Consider the following 15672-nt stretch of genomic DNA (forward strand, 5'->3'; position numbering starts at 1 on the left):
ACAGGGCATGTGATTAATGAGAATTTGTAAACTGGTCAAGAAATTAAAGAATAAATGCATAATTTTTCATATGTTAATCAATGGAAAACAGTTTCTAAAGAATGTTCTCTACTGTCATGGTCATTATCTTATAATTGATGATTCTTTATTGTGAGGAACAAGAAAACTTATATTTATATTTTTCTATTAATATATTCATTATTATTATAAATAACAATCTATGTGTTGAGAATACAGAATTCTGTAGCAATCATGTCTTCATAATGAAGATATTTTCTATATTTTTTCATCAAAATATGAAAATAAAGTCATTCACAGAATAATTCATGATACATGGGAATCTACATATGAGAAAATCAAATTTCTTGTGAAATATGTGGGTCAGGATTTGTCCAATAAATAAACACATTTATGAAAATTTATGAAACAACTTTAAAGATGTAAATACAACTTATGTCTTTATAAAACAATAGAAACAGTAGAAACAGCATGAATACTTTTTATTCGTGCATGTGAGATTTTTATTCATTTACTTTGTGTTTGAAATCTTACCTAACATATTAATTATGTGTGTGCATTAGAGCCATATATTGTACCTTGAAAATAAACCTCATTATGCAATTTCTCTATATTGATTTGTAAAAATACTTTGGAAATTTAAATCAGTATACTTCATTATATTAAAATTGCATTTAGTAAGATTAGTAGAGTGTAAAACAATAAGTTCAAGCATTAAATAATATTGTTTTATATCAGAAAAAAAAAAGAGAGAGAGCCGACAGAGAAAGACCTTTCTTCAGTCCCCGAGGACCATTTGAGGCCAACTCTCACAACTCAGTGAAAAACCCTGTCTCAAAATTTTAAAAAGTGAAAAAATTGGGTGGACTCTATAAGCTGGTGGTAGGATGCTCATCCAGCAAGCATGAGGCCCTAAATTCAATCTCTGGTACCAACACAAAATACTAAAATACCCTCAACGTAGTTATGTTTTTTGGAAGACAAGAATATACATCAGATTCACGTTCAAATGTGGATCATGCACGTCTATGTAATGGTGACTAACACACTTAACCTCTGTAGTTTTAACCCCTCTAAGGAACGCTTAACATCTTAATTCCATGTACAACACGACCGTTACAATTCACAAAGCATTTAATGGTATAAAAGCAAAGAAAGCATTTAATGGTTTAAAAAGTCATTGTACATATTTTTAGATACTGAGACAGTGATGGCCACAACTGTGAAGCCACAGAAGATAAAACAAAAACCTTAAAAAGTATAATTTAAAAAGCAAATTTGGTTTAAACTATGAAATATAAAACTACTACTCACTCGCCAACTGAGAGCAAATTCTGTTTTTCATCCTTTTTTACCCGTGGGCGCCCTGGTTTCATCTTTAAGGGTGAGGTTGGAGTCTTCTGAGCAGCAGGCTGAATGAAATGTGCAAACAGCTCTGTCTGCTTTAGTAAATACTCAAATCTATTTGCTCGGTCAGTTTGCTGCAAAATTTAAGAAACACTTTATTAAACTTTAGAAATAATTTACATATGCCTGCAAGAAGAACTAAAGAATCAAAATGAACAAACTACTGGAACACGCAGCACAGGTGACCGTGACTCCCGAAGACAAGTGACAGACAAGCACAGGCTGAACATACGAACCTATCAGCTGCAGTTAGTGACTTAAAGATGAGAGTGGGAGTGGGCTAAGGGTAGGAATGGCTGTAAAGGGGCATGACAGAAAATACATCATGCCTACAGACACGCTTAAATGAATTCACGTATTTCCAAAAATAACATTTTATGTGCATTATCCTTTAATAGGATAACAGTAACAACATTTCAAATACAACATAAAAACAAAACAAACAAGAAAAACACTGTACAAGGGAATGTATTCAGAAGAAAACATACTGGTTACTCAACCTGATGCCAAATTTTAAAAGGGTACCAGGTCTGAAATTCACTTATCAAATACTTTTCTTTTTTGGGGAAGGAGATGCTCAGTATAAATTTATTTTAAATTTTATAGTTTTGACTCAACATGGATTGCAATAAATGGGTCTCCAGTCGTGTTACTAATAGAAAATTGTGCAGTGCCATCACCAGAAACATAGACTTTAATTCCTGTGCAATTGCCATCAATTTTATCTCCAGAAATGACATCACAGTATGTGCCAGCAGGGAGAACAGTTTGTAAAGTTGTTGACAATGACCCCTCTGGATGATCTCGTCAGTCTCAAATTTGTTAGCTATCCCTTTGAATATTTCCTGTTGTCATATGCAGAGAGTAAACTTATTTGAAAACAAGTTCTTGAAAATAAGCTTACTAATAATGAACTCTCAAGTCCTTCAATAAGTGATGTTTTAAAGACATGATAATCGGGCTGGAGAGATGGCTCAGTGGTTAAGAGTATTGCCTGCTCTTCCAAAGGTCCTGAGTTCAATTCCCAGCAACCACAAGGTGGCTCACAACCATCTGTAATAAGGTGCCCTCTTCTGGCCTGCAGACATACTCACAGACAGAATATTGTATACATAATAAATAAATAAATATTTAAAAAAAATAAAGACATGATAATCTATTTACACAAAGAGAAACAAGTTAGGTATGGTAGCACGCACTTTTTAAGAAAGTCAATCATGATCATTTTTTTTTTAAAATAAAAAGGTCTCTCAGGGTAAAGATCTTCAGGGAATAATACATACATGTGAGATCAGCAGCAATGAAATAAACTTTAGACGGAGGACTGAAGCTATATATGAATATATTAGTATCACAATCTAAACTATAGTGGGTAAAAGTGCCACAATTTGTTATGTTTTACAGCACAATTAGAGACACCTAATTGTGTCCTTCAATAAGTGATACATTATCATATTGTATACATAAACCAATGTATACATTTTATACATTGTATAAAGTTTATGTATACATATCATATGTATACATAAACCAATGAATACATTTAAAATCTTTTTACAGAAGTTCATCTATCTAGAACATACCATTTTTTCTTCATATGTAGGATCTGGTTCTTGAACTTCTTTTTGCTTTCCAGGTGATGAATCATCAAACACTTCCTGGTAGGAAGAGAAAATACAGTTGTTTAAGAACTGTCAACTAAATAATACATTCTTATTCCATATTCCCTAGGAATTTAATGGCTGTCACATAACCTGACATGAAACTTGATAAGGATGAAATAGAATACTATAGGGAAATCACTTTTCCCAATTATAAACTGATGCCATGATTAAAATATTATCAACAACGCCCTAAAGCGAAATTACTTTCTAGACGAGACGTATGGGCAAATCTGTATCTTTGGGAAAAAAAATTATAAAGATAACATCAATGTTCCCTTCTTATCATAAACTTCTATCTACTGTGCTATTACACAAATGTACACATGGAAGGCAGCATTAGTCACTGATTTCCCCTATCAAGAACATTAAGAAAAAAAGGGAACTTAATTGAATATTCTTAGTCTGACTCCTAGTTAGTAATAAATACACTCAAAACACAGTCATAATGACAGTCAAATGCCACAAGCAATGACAAAACCTCCAACCTAGTCTACATTACACATTAGAGGTAAAATACACCCTACAATAGTATGCGCTTCCCAACTGCAGACATTAATTCTATAATTCAATGTCTTCTTTTTCTAAGTACAAAACATATTTCAGGTCATCAGACACATCAGGCAAGTGTACTTGACACAGACGTAATTCTGATTCTAACTTCAGTTAAGTCAATGAAAAGCAGACTGAAGGTAATAGTCTTCAAAGACAATAAAAACTACAAGATGAACAGAAAATGAGTGAAGAATAAAATTGAGAAAAACAAATTATTGATATTTTACAATATGTAAAATTGTCAAACTTAAAAAACAAACAAACACGTGACAGGGCAAGGTGTGTAGAAACCACACACCTTTCTAGAACCAGATCACAGTTCTACCCTAGGCTCTTTCTAGAAGACTCGGTTTTCTATCTGATGAACAAAAATACCACTTATTTTACACCACAGGTGTTATCACATTCACGCTTATAGCGACTCAAAAATTAATTTCATCTTGGTTTTAAATTCTCATCTTTAGGACCCGTAAATAGAAATAACATCTATAGGGGAAATGTGACTCCAAGTTACAACAACAAACAGAGCAAAGCTGTGGTGAACTAAGTGCGTCTCCCTGGGGAGAACTGCACATGTAAATATAATTTCCTTCAGTGTCATTGATGCCCAGACTCTGAGTAGATATCCAAGAATCCAGTTAAACAGTCTCAGAAATTCAAAAGACCGTTTAAAATCTTAAGGGGCATCAAATACAAAATTGTGTTTGTTTTCTTTTTTCCGTTTTTTTTTTTGGGGGGGGGGGAAGTCAGGGTTTCTCTGTGTATCCCTGGCTGTCCTGGAACTCACAGTGTAGACCAAGTGCCTTGGAAGTGGTGGGATAAAAGGTTTATGCCACCTACGCCCAGAATAAAATCCATTTGAAAATGAAACTTCATTCACTTCAAATTGGGGCATTACACTAACAACCTCCCCTCCCCACTAATATTTATTTCCAGGACTAACAACACGTTATTTCACCAAGCGAATCAGACTGCACTGTCATTTCCTTACAGGGGAAATGCTGCACTAGGGTTCATCTTTACAGTGTTATTTCCAACCTAAGGACTGAAAGTCTCAGAAGCCTTGGGCCTGGAACTACAAACTACCTCCCTGGCAGCGCCACCATTTTTCCACCCTCTCCCCCGACTTCGAGTATTGTCATCATCATCTGGCCCACTCGATCCCCAGAAGGTGGCTCAATAGCGAACGGTCGGAATGGACCTTAGCAGAAGATAATGCGCTGGGTCAGCAGCCCGGCGCCCTCCCCCGACGTTCCCATTCATTCATCTCTCCATCCACAAACCCCTAATTAGATGGGGATCCAGGACAGGTGCTGCGGCTGTCACGCTCGCTCCCCTCCCGGTGGAGCAGGGCCCAGTAGGGGCCTCCCCCTGGCTGCACAGAGGCAGCTGCGCCCTCGGCCCCCCAGCTCTCGCCATTGTCTCTGCCCACAACAGACAGATGCCGCCCCCGCCAGCACCGGGATGGGGCCCTCAAGACCCAAGCCCCCTGCTGCGTGCGACGCTGGAGGACGTCGCGCTGGCCCTGGGAATCCCACTCGGAGGGGCAGCTCCCTGGCCCTCCCCCAAAGTTTCGTGCAAACTAAATCCCAGATCAGGGGGGAACCGAGCGAGTTTAGGGGGGCATCTAGCGCAGGGGAGCACCGGTACCCTCGGCCGCGGTAATCAATAGCATGTGTTTGCTAGGAGCGCCCGCGGCCCGCCGAGGCTGGCTACACGGAGGGAAAACGCCGAGGTGAAGGAGACCTGGCGCTAGCCAGGCATCCATCTCCCTCCCCGCGCGGCCCCCGCGCTCACCTCCATCTCCGCGTCCGCGGGGCCCGAGCCCGCTGCACACGACGGGGCCGCCGGCGCCGCGCCGCCCTCGGGGCCGCCTTTGTTGCCGCTGCCGCTCCCGCAGGAGCCCGCCGCCGCGGCCTTGGAAGGCGCGCTCTCGGGAGGCGGGGGCGGCGGAGGCTCGGCCGCCGACGACATGTTCCGGCTGCGTCACCCGCCGCGGCCACGGGCAGGCGCGGCGCGGAGGGAAGCGGCCTGGGCCTGCGCGGCTCTGGCGTCCGGGCCCCCCGAGGAGCGAGACCCGCCCGCAAGCTTTCACGCGCGGCGGCTCAGCCACCGACCCGAGCCGGTCCCGCCGCGGTGCTCGCTCCAGAGTCCTCTTGCGCCGCTCTCGGCTCCGCACCCCGGCGTTTACTTCACGGCGGGAATCACGTCGACCAGGGTGGGCGGGGTCAGCGGGGTCACGGAAGTTAGGGAGGGCGGGCTGACTTAGGAGGCGGAGGGCAGAGGGAAGGGGAAAGGAAAGCGAAAGGTTCTCGGAGGCCTCCCGCGCCTTCTCCGCTCAGGAGGAGACTCTTCCCCAACCACCGGGACGGCCGCCTACGGTACCGCTCCCAACCCTCGCGAGATCGATAGTTCCCCCTCAAAGGCCGGCCCGCGAAAGCGCATGCGCCGGCTCTTCCTTGTCCACGCCTCCTCCGGGCCGCCGGAGAGCTGCGGAGGGAGGGTGGGCGGGGCCTCGGGGCAGCGCGGCTGCGTAACTTTGCGTCTCGGCTCGTCGCGTGACGCGAGCCGGGCGCTCCTCAACGGCTCTGTGCCTCTCGGCCCGGGCAGGCCTCCGCTCGGGGGCGTGTCGCTAGGTGACGTCGGACGTCCAAGAAAACAATGACCTGGGGTTGCAGCCCCGAGTCGGATGCGTAGGGCAGCCCCTTCCAGAATTCGGCGGGGAGACACGTCACCCGCGAGAGCACGAATGGCCGCTGACAGATACAGATGATGGCGTGTTTTTTTCCGTGTGCATCAAAACAAAATGCGCATTCTTGTCGCCTTAAGAACTGTTTGTCAGGGGGAGGCAGAGGTGGATCTCTGAGAATTCGAGGCCAGCCTGGTCTACAGAGTGAGTTCCAGGACAGCCAGAGCTACACAGTGAGACCCTGTCTCAAAAATTATTAAAAAAGAAAAATTCTTACTTGGGCATTGGTGGCAGAGAAATCCTGTCGCGAAAAATTATTGGTTCTGCTTCTGTTTCCGGCCTTAGGACACATGGAGGCTCTAAGTAAGACCTTGCTTCTGCTTCTACATTACCTCACCGGTCTATTTCCAGGCGTACAAGGTCTTTGTTATCTTAATCCTCGTGGCCACCGATGTTGAAAAAAGGAAGTCTCTTCAAGAGTTAAATTATATCGAGTTTCAAATCTCTTCCAAATTTAAAATAAGTTCAAATGTTTGTACTGTTAGTTTAGTAATTCTCTAATCAAAACGCTCTGGAAATACTTCAGAAAGCTGGAGTTATAGGTCGGTTTGTGAAATGCTTGAGTTGCGTGAGCCCTGGGTTTGAACCCTAGCCAAACTGATTTCGCCTGTGGTGAGGCATCCTCCATTTTTCCCACCTCTCCATCACCTCTTCATCCCTCTTGGTGGCGCTGAGAGCTGCTATGTGATCCTTTTGTCCTGACAGCTTTACTTGCAAATGTTCATTGTGTGATGTGCTGTTGGTCAGGTTCAAGGCCTCTGGCTTTGGTGCACCATCATCACTGGGCCCTCATGGATTCTCCTCTCCTGTATCTTGCTGTTGCTGCAGGGTCATGGAGATCCTGTGGCTATGGTTCCCCAGGACCATGGGGTAGATGTTGGGGAGTGCCAACTCAAAGCCCTGGATGTGTGCCTGGGTGGTAGCTGAGTTGATCAGTCTGGGCTGCTGGGGCTGTCACCTTCAGATGGGGAGTGAAGCCAGGTCTCCCATGTCCTTTGGGGGGGGGCAGCTTTCTCAAGTAGGGGGACAAAACCGTCTCTTATGAGGGGTGGGGAAAGGGACAGGGTCAGCTTTCTGTTGGAAACAGCTCTCCTTTGGAAACAGCTCTCCCTCTGCCAGTTATTGGCTGGGAGCAACTCAGCACAGTCACTGACTTTTTTTTTTTTAGATAGAGTTTCTCCTTAGCTTTGAAGCCTGTCCTGGAAAACTAACTCTGTAGACCAGGCTGGCCGGCCTTGAACTCACAGGGATCCACCTGCCTCTGCCTCCCTAGTGCTGGGATTAAAGGCGCTCACCACCACCACCAGGCCTACAGTCCTTGTACTTTAACACAGTTCAACACATGGTTAAACACATGGTTCACATGGGCCATTGTGGTAACACAGGCAACAGACATCAATGCAGACCCCAGCGGCATCAAAGCCACAAACCCAGACATGGCCAGTAGCAGCAGCTTTGGTCCAGTTGTCACCATGGCCCAGGTTGGTATTGCAGGCCTCTTATCAGATTGAGCCAGCCACAACAAACTCCATAGAGGCCTGAGTTTCAGATTACCTTGTTCCAGGAAAGACCAGAAACTGAGACTACCCTGGCACCAACCAGGAACAGACCACCCAAGGGGAAAGTACCTAACTAAAGGAAATCCTAACATTTCACCCATTATAGATAGGATCACCTGATGTCCCTTAGTCTAAACACACACCCATCCCCTTTCACCAGGTCACCCCTAGACAAATGAGAGCCAATCAGGGGTACTAAACCTTTGAAATCCCTCACCCCAACCTCTGCTATTATAAAAAAAAAAAAAAAAAAAAAAAAGCAAAAACCCTACTCCAGCTGAGCTTGAGACTCTCTGGTCACACCAATGCACTGGACACACAGAGAGTTCAATTCAAACTGGAATAAAGGCTCTTTGCTTTTACATATAGGATTCAATCTCTGTGGTGGTTTTTTGAGGGTCCCCGTAATGTAGGCATAAAAGTCCCCGGACTCCAACATGGCCCCAGGTAGAAGCCCAGGTAGCCACACAGCCTTTAATGGTAACAGGAGCCACAGTAGGGCCACGAACCCAGGCGTGAAACCTGGCCATACCTTGGGCCCAGACATCCCTATGGTCCTGAGTGGCAGTGCAGGCCTCCCGCCAACCCTGATCTGTAGGACCCCTGTGACAGCCTGACCCTCGGGTACCAATGTGACCCCAAGTGTTAACACAAACCCCCGGCATCTTCACAGCCTTTGATGGCAACAAGTTACAGAAATCATCTTAGACCCTGATATGGTAGGGTCACAGACATAGCCATAGGCAGCAACTCAGGACCAGATGATATCAGGTAGGAAGCTCAGGCCACCCACATCCTGTATGGCCCTGGTTGCCGCATGACCTTCGGTCACCACCATGGGCTCAGATGTCTGCCCAGACCCTGGGCATTTGCACTGCTCTCCGTGGTAAGAAAAGCCGTGGACATCAGTGTAAGCCCTGACTGTGGTAGGGTCGTGGACCCAGACATGGTTTTCAGCAGTAGCTGGGGACCCAGATGACACCACAGGCCCAGCCACACAAGCCACTCAGGTCGGCATGACCCCAGCAGCTACACATTCTTGGGACCCCAACATGGCCACAGCTGGCAGCCACACTTCAAATCTGGCATTGTTGTGCCTGAGTCCAAGGACCCCAAGAAGACCACATAGAGCCATACTTCCAAATGCAAAAGCAAGGTTTCGTTTATTAAGTACGGGCTAGTACGTTTCCTCTGCCTCATAGTCTGACACAGCAGATAAAGGGAGAAGGACCCCATCTACTATTGTAAGGGGTTTATTTATTTTTATTTTTTTTAAAGATTTATTTATTTATTTTGTACACAGTATTCTGCCTGCATGTCTGCCTACAGGCCAGAAGAGGGCACCAGATCTCGTTACAGATGGTTGAGAACCACCATGTGGTTGCTGGGAATTGAACTCGGAACCTCTGGAAGAACAGCCAGTGCTCTTAACCACTGAGCCATCTCTCCAGCCCCTGTAAGGGGTTTATAAAGACAAAAGCCACAAAATACAAAATTCCTTATCCTATATCACAATTGGCTATTGGTGAGGTAAAGCTTAGCTGTTGGTTCCTGTTAGGCTATTAGTATTTAAGGAGGATAGCAACAGCCCACCCCCCGTTACATCCTCCAGACATCTGCTGACCCTGTGCTAATACAGGGGCAAACAGTGGTTAATCAGGTACCTACAAGGACGTTTGAAGCAAGCAGATGTAAACAGATGTCGTCTGAGTACCCTGGTGGGCCACTTTGACCAGAGCAGACACAGTTTCTTGGGAATGTTTATGACTTTGCTGGACTGAATCCAGACCCCTAGTTAGGTCCTGTCTAAAATGAAGTTCATTTTCAAAATGGAGTTTGTTTTGCTCCTTCAGGCATCCTTATGGCCTTTGGGGGCAACATGGGCCATGGACATCTACACAGACCCCAACGGAGCAGGGATCATGGACCCAGACATGGTTCCTGGCAGCAGCCTGGGCCAGGATGTCACTATGGCCCTAGATGGCAGTGCAGGTCTCTCAGATCAGCATTGCTCCAGCGGCAGGGTGGACACCAACATGGCCCCAGGTGGTGGCTCAGCCCTCAATGGCAACAGGCACAGTGGATATCAACACGTACCCTGGCTGCGGCAAGACTGAACCTAGACATGACCCTCAGCTGCAGCTCAGGCCTGGAAGCCTCCATGGCCCCTGGTAGTTCAGGGTGGCCCCTGCAGTGGCATGGCTCTTGGGCATCAGTGTGACACCCCAGACTCCAGGTCTCCTCACTTGCTTCAGTTATAACAGGAACCACAGACATCAACACAGACCACAGCTGTTGCAGGCCATTGACCAAGACGTGGCCCCCCAGACAGAGACGTCAACATGGTCCAAGAGGGCAAGCAGGTCACCCACATCAACTTGTTCCTTACTGCCTTTGCCTCTTCAGATCTGCCTCTCTCCACAGGACATGAGCCATTCTGCCCCCCTTCTCTCTCTCTCTCCCTCTCTCTCGTACACCAATACATATTGGCTCACCATAATGGTGCCCGACTGCCAATGGTTCCTCCTCCCTGCCCAGGGCAAGGGACCCTGAGCAGGCTTGTGAGTCCTTCATTCACTGGGCCCTAATCCTGCATTTTTTAAAAATAAATTTGTTGTAATACTGAAAAATCTACTTTTTCTACTTTTATGGAGGTATGATTGACAGATGAACTAGGGGTTTAGCTCAGTGGTAGAGCATTCTTGCTGAGCATAGTCAATCCCCGGCACAGAAAGACGGAAAATGTGTTTATTCAAGGTATATAATGTGATGTTTAGAAGTACAGACATATTGTGAAATTATATATATATATATATATATATATATAATCTACAACACTTTCACCATGATCTCTTATATTTATTCTGTGTGTGTGTGTGTGTGTGTGTGTGTGTGTGTGTGAGAGAGAGAGAGAGAGAGAGAGAGAGAGAGAGAGAGAGAGATTTAAGGTCTTCTGAGGATGTAGTTCAGTGGTACATAACTTTTGTGGCCTGCAGAAGGCCCTGGGTGAGATAATACACCAATACAAAAATAAATAGAGGGGCTAAGGATACGGCTCAGTTGGTAGGAGTGTTTGCCTGGTATGAAGAGGCTCTGCCTGGGTTAAGTTCCTAGAACTACACATAACTGGGCATGATGGCACACACCTGTAATGTCAATACTTGGGAGGAATAACTGGGACAATCAGAAATTAAAGGATGTTCTTAACTATATATCTCATTCAAGAGCAGCCTAGGCTACATAAGACCATGCCTGAAAAATAAATAAATAATAGTAATAAAAGGTAAGCAATGTTTTCTTTTATTGAAAATGGATTTTTCATACAATATATTCTAATCATTGTTTCCTCTCCCCCCAACTTTTATCAATTCTTCCCCTTCTCCTATCCCATCTGATCCACACCCTTTCTGTCTCTCATTAGAAAATGCAGAGGCCTAGCAAGCACAAGACCCTGGGTTCGGTCCTCAGCTCTTGGAAAAGACAAAATTAATCATAATATAATTATCTATGTTTTCCAATGGTCCCCTGCCCCAAAAAGGGGTCTCAATACACAGGCTGGAAACTGCTGGTTTAGAAGGCCTTGTCACCTTGGTGTCCTTTATCCCCTTTGCATCTTACACACTTTCCACCTCCTCTTTGGAGTTCCCTGAGCCCCGAGGGGAGAGATTTGATAGAGAATCCCTTTTATGGAAGTATTTAGGGAGTTTTTCAAAGTCTCTTATGCTTTGTACTTTGTCCAGTTGCAGTCTCTGTCCTTGTTCCTATCTGCTGCAAGAGGAAGTTTCTCTGACAACAGAGCAAGGCACTGGTCTATGAGTGTAGCAGAATGCCTTTAGGAGTTATTTTATTGCTACGTTCCTTCAGCAGACAGGAGTATTTGGTTTTCCCATAGGTCCATGGACTCTCTAGTCTCAGGTTCTTGGCCACCCAAGGAATGCCAGTGGAGTGTACCTTAAATCAGATGTTGGTTGGTTACTCCCACAGGCTTTGGGCCACTATTGTACCAGCCTATCTTGAAGGCAGGACAACATTATAGATCAAAGGGTTTAATAGCTGGGTTGTGTTCACCTTTCTCTTCTGTTAGCTTGCAGAGTATGCAGAGTACCATTACCGCTGCCTGGAAGAACCAGCTTCCAGGCTGCAGAAAGGGCTCAAAGGAAAGTACACAGTGCAGTGCAAACTAAGACTTTTTATCTAGGGAGCTAAGGAAAAAATACTAATACACTTTCCTTAGGGATTCCTTCTTGATTCTCTCATGTTTTTCTCATGATGTTCTCTATTCTTCTCTCATTCTGATTTTATCTTTACTCTTTTGTTGTTGCTGTTGTTGTGGTTTTTCGAGACAGGGTTTCTCTGTAGCTTTGGAGCCTGTTCTGGAGCTAGCTCTTGTAGACCAGGCTGGCCTTGAACTCACACAAATCCACCTGCCTCTATCTCCCGAGTGCTGGGATTAAAGGCGTGAGCCACCACTGCCCAGCTCTGTCTTTACTTTTATGTTTCCCTTTGATTTCTCTCATACATGATGTATGTTATCCTTCTAGCCCATTGTAACTCCTTCTCTTATGGTATTCTCATCTTTCTTTGTTCTTCACAGTGTAAATACTCACAAAATCTTTCAGACAATACAGGAGTCATACAAAAGGTCGCATTCCATTTCTTCCCCCCCCCCCCCATCTGTAGCTAGCAGTTAAAAGGACCTCCCGCGATGGGCAGGTGGCCCCAGTTATGCGCTAGCAATGATATGACGCCGCAGCTTAACGCACTCCATTTCTTAAGTAAATGATTAAAAACAGAGTCATTCCTACAACTCACATGTTATAAATCTAAATAGCATGTCACATAGCAAGAAGGAAGCATTTTTTTTCTCAGTCAGCTCCCTAATTGGTGGACTGTAACTTGCAGCTGCAAAGAATCATTTTGTTAACTATCTCGAGAGGTATTCGTTTTTTAAAAAAGATTTATTTATTTATTAGCCGGGCGGTGTTGGTGCACGCCTTTAATCCCAGCACTTGGGAGGCAGAGGCAGGCGGATCTCTGTGAGTTCAAGATCAGTCTGGTCTACAAGAGCTAGTTCCAGGACAGGCACCAAAGCTACAGAGAAATCTTGTCTCAGGAAAAACAACAACAACAACAACAACAACAAAAAGATAACATTATTGATATCAATTAGATAATACAGGTTAAACAGGAGTCATCTTCTTGACAACCCACAGATAAAAATGCCTGGTAGATTGGAATGCAATCATGAGATAAGCACACTTTGTATGATACAGGGAAATTTGAAATAGCACATGTGGGATTACAGACAGAAGCATGAGATATTCTGGAGTCTTTGCCCTGTGGCTTTGCCTGACGAGGTTCCTATCAGCGAATTTCATTCTGGTAGGTTGACATCTTGAATATTAATTACTATCTGCTGCTCTGTTGGACTCTAGTGTCCAACCCGAGAAGGAGTCGCCCCCAGAGACCACCTCTTACACCACAGCCGATGCAAAAGCATGAGGATTTTATTAATTCTGTCATGACAGGGTCCCTCAGCATTCGGGAAGCCGAGAGACCCCAAATAGCTGGTACAGTCTGCTTTTAAAGGAGAAGGCCCCGTAGAAACAAGAGAGGTTGTTCCTTGACCATTATGATTGCCTTATTCAAAAAGGGCTAATACCAATAATTGGCTGGAGAGCTATTGTCAGATCAGATGAGGTTAGAGGTCATTTTGACCCCATTTCCCAGGGGACTGAATCAAAACATACGTGTATGGGTAATTGTTCAGGAACCGAGTACGTGCATGTGTAGCTGTTAGGTCCTTGGTTCCCAGGGGAGGAGGGTAAGCACTAAGGCACGAAGGTTGAGAGGGTTTGGAATTGTCAGAAATGGCTTCAGAATTGTCTAAAGTCTTACATTCCCTCCTCTTATTTGGTCAAATATCTCAATCTTGAGATATTAATAAATTTGGGGACTAATTGGTTGATTCTGTACATAGAAATTAACAAACCAGTGTTGTCCCAGGACTTGGGAGAATTAGGTTTGTCCCCAATTGCAGGACATATAAGAGCTGATATGGTTGAAACTACCAGATGAGGCTAATTCCTCATAATAGGGAGGTCCTGCAAAATTATGTCAAGCTGGGGTCAGTACTATTTAGCAAAGAAAAGGCTCCCATTATCAGACTAAACAGTCGCTGGCCTGTATTAGAGGTTGCCAGCAATGAAGCAGGCGTTGCAGAAGGGTTCTTAGCACTAGGAGTGGGGCCCAGGGTCCTGGCAAAGGGGGCTACGTTAGCAGGGGCTAGCTGGCCCTAGTCAGGTAATACTGGCTTGGGCCCTAGTACCATGGCCATGGGAGGTGTTACAACAATTGGCAGGGTGAGCAGAATTCCTATGTCTTTCCTTCCTGGATCATACAACTGTAAACCCCAAGTATTGCCTGTTAACCATTTAGTGCTTTTTGCTAACCCCCAACCAGGAGACATTGACATTGGTTTTACATCCCCAGACAGCATAACAAAATACTTTAGCCCCCCCCTCCCAGTACTACAGAGTTTGCTTTTTCCCCCAGACAAATGTATCATTTAGAATATTTGCATGTAGGACAAGAGTTTCCTGGGGTTTGCTCAGTATCTTCCCAAGAGTCTTTTGCTAAAACACATAGGTCAAAAGTTAGCTGGGGAAACCAGGTATCCAGGGGATGAACTCCAGTGGCTAGCATTAAGGCTTGCCCAGTCTCAAAGTTAGTCAGGGTCCAGGTTAAGTCCTGAGGTATAAACATCAGGGCAAAGATCAGCAAGCCTGGCAGAATCAGGCCTCCTTGAGAGGATTTTGGGTACGCTGAAGCTTTCATTTGGAAGGTCCTGGGTCGTCCTGTGGAGGTGCAGGCTTGATGTGAGATGCGTGGATCCAGGCTGCAATACCGTCCACTTTGAGGGCAGTAGGTGTCTTAAGAAGCATGGTGTAGGGTCCTTTCCAGCGAAGTTCAAGGTTCTGGGACCGTTGTCTCCAAACGTACACAAGATCGCCAACCTGGAACGGGTGTGAGATTTCTGGGTGCCCAGGCTGGCCTTGGGAGGTTCCAGCAGAGAAGCAGGGAGAGTAGCTTAGTTCAGCAGGCAACAGCAGGACTAATTAGGGCCCCTTTAGGGGAGTCTAATCCTGCCAGCAGCAGCAGGCACTGGTCAGATAGTACTAGGTTTTAGATAACATCTCATGTCCCAAGTCCTTCAGAGACAAAAAAAAGCAAAGCAGACTCAAGTCAGACTACACTGTGAGAGATCTTGTGACCACAGTAAAACCTTTTATGCGGTTTACCTATGTTTCTAGTCTACTAAAACAGCATGGACAGATATATTTTAACTCTGGTTTCTACTCTACAGATTGTTTTTTTACTTTAATTCAGATACGTCACGCCATCTATTTACAAAGGTGTCATCTCTGTGACTCCATAACTTTGACTTTCTATTTCTCCATCTCTGGGGTTATACCCTTCCATGTTGAAGCTTCCTGACTTTTTTTTTAACCTCTACCATTAGCCCAAACACCAATTATTCAAAACTGTTTAGAACAGAATGTATGTAGTGTTAGGAGCTACGCTTCATAGAACTTTATTACAGTCATTTGATCTGTCTGTCATCTGTCTGTCTGTTTTGTTGAGAGCATGAGTCACTGCATGTGCAGGTTAGAGAACGACTTGCAAGGGTCAACTCTCTCTTTCTACTCTTGGGTCCCAGGAG

At 44.9% G+C, this 15672-nt stretch overlaps 1 protein-coding gene and 1 non-coding gene across 2 annotated transcripts in view; both read right to left on the reverse strand.

Moving 5' to 3' along the window:
• Positions 1 to 5707, reverse strand: part of LOC125404275 (SNF2 related chromatin remodeling ATPase 5) — a 43715-nt gene extending 38008 nt beyond the window's left edge. Inside the window, exons 1-3 of the mRNA XM_087900460.1 lie at positions 5439 to 5707; positions 3009 to 3083; positions 1333 to 1499 (exon numbers count right to left, since the gene is read on the reverse strand). Of these exons, the coding sequence (XP_087756586.1) occupies positions 1333 to 1499; positions 3009 to 3083; positions 5439 to 5615 (419 nt within the window). The 5' untranslated portion in view covers positions 5616 to 5707. The remainder of the gene's footprint in view (positions 1 to 1332; positions 1500 to 3008; positions 3084 to 5438) is intronic.
• A 6914-nt stretch (positions 5708 to 12621) lies between these two features.
• Positions 12622 to 12745, reverse strand: LOC146890333 (small nucleolar RNA SNORA76). The gene has a single exon (XR_014999232.1). It is a non-coding gene; the product is annotated as a small nucleolar RNA SNORA76 (small nucleolar RNA).
• Positions 12746 to 15672: the final 2927 nt, after the last annotated feature.

The sequence above is a fragment of the Myodes glareolus genome, chromosome 22 (assembly GCF_982192425.1).
Source record: "Myodes glareolus chromosome 22, mMyoGla1.1, whole genome shotgun sequence".
Lineage (NCBI taxonomy): Eukaryota > Metazoa > Chordata > Mammalia > Rodentia > Cricetidae > Myodes > Myodes glareolus.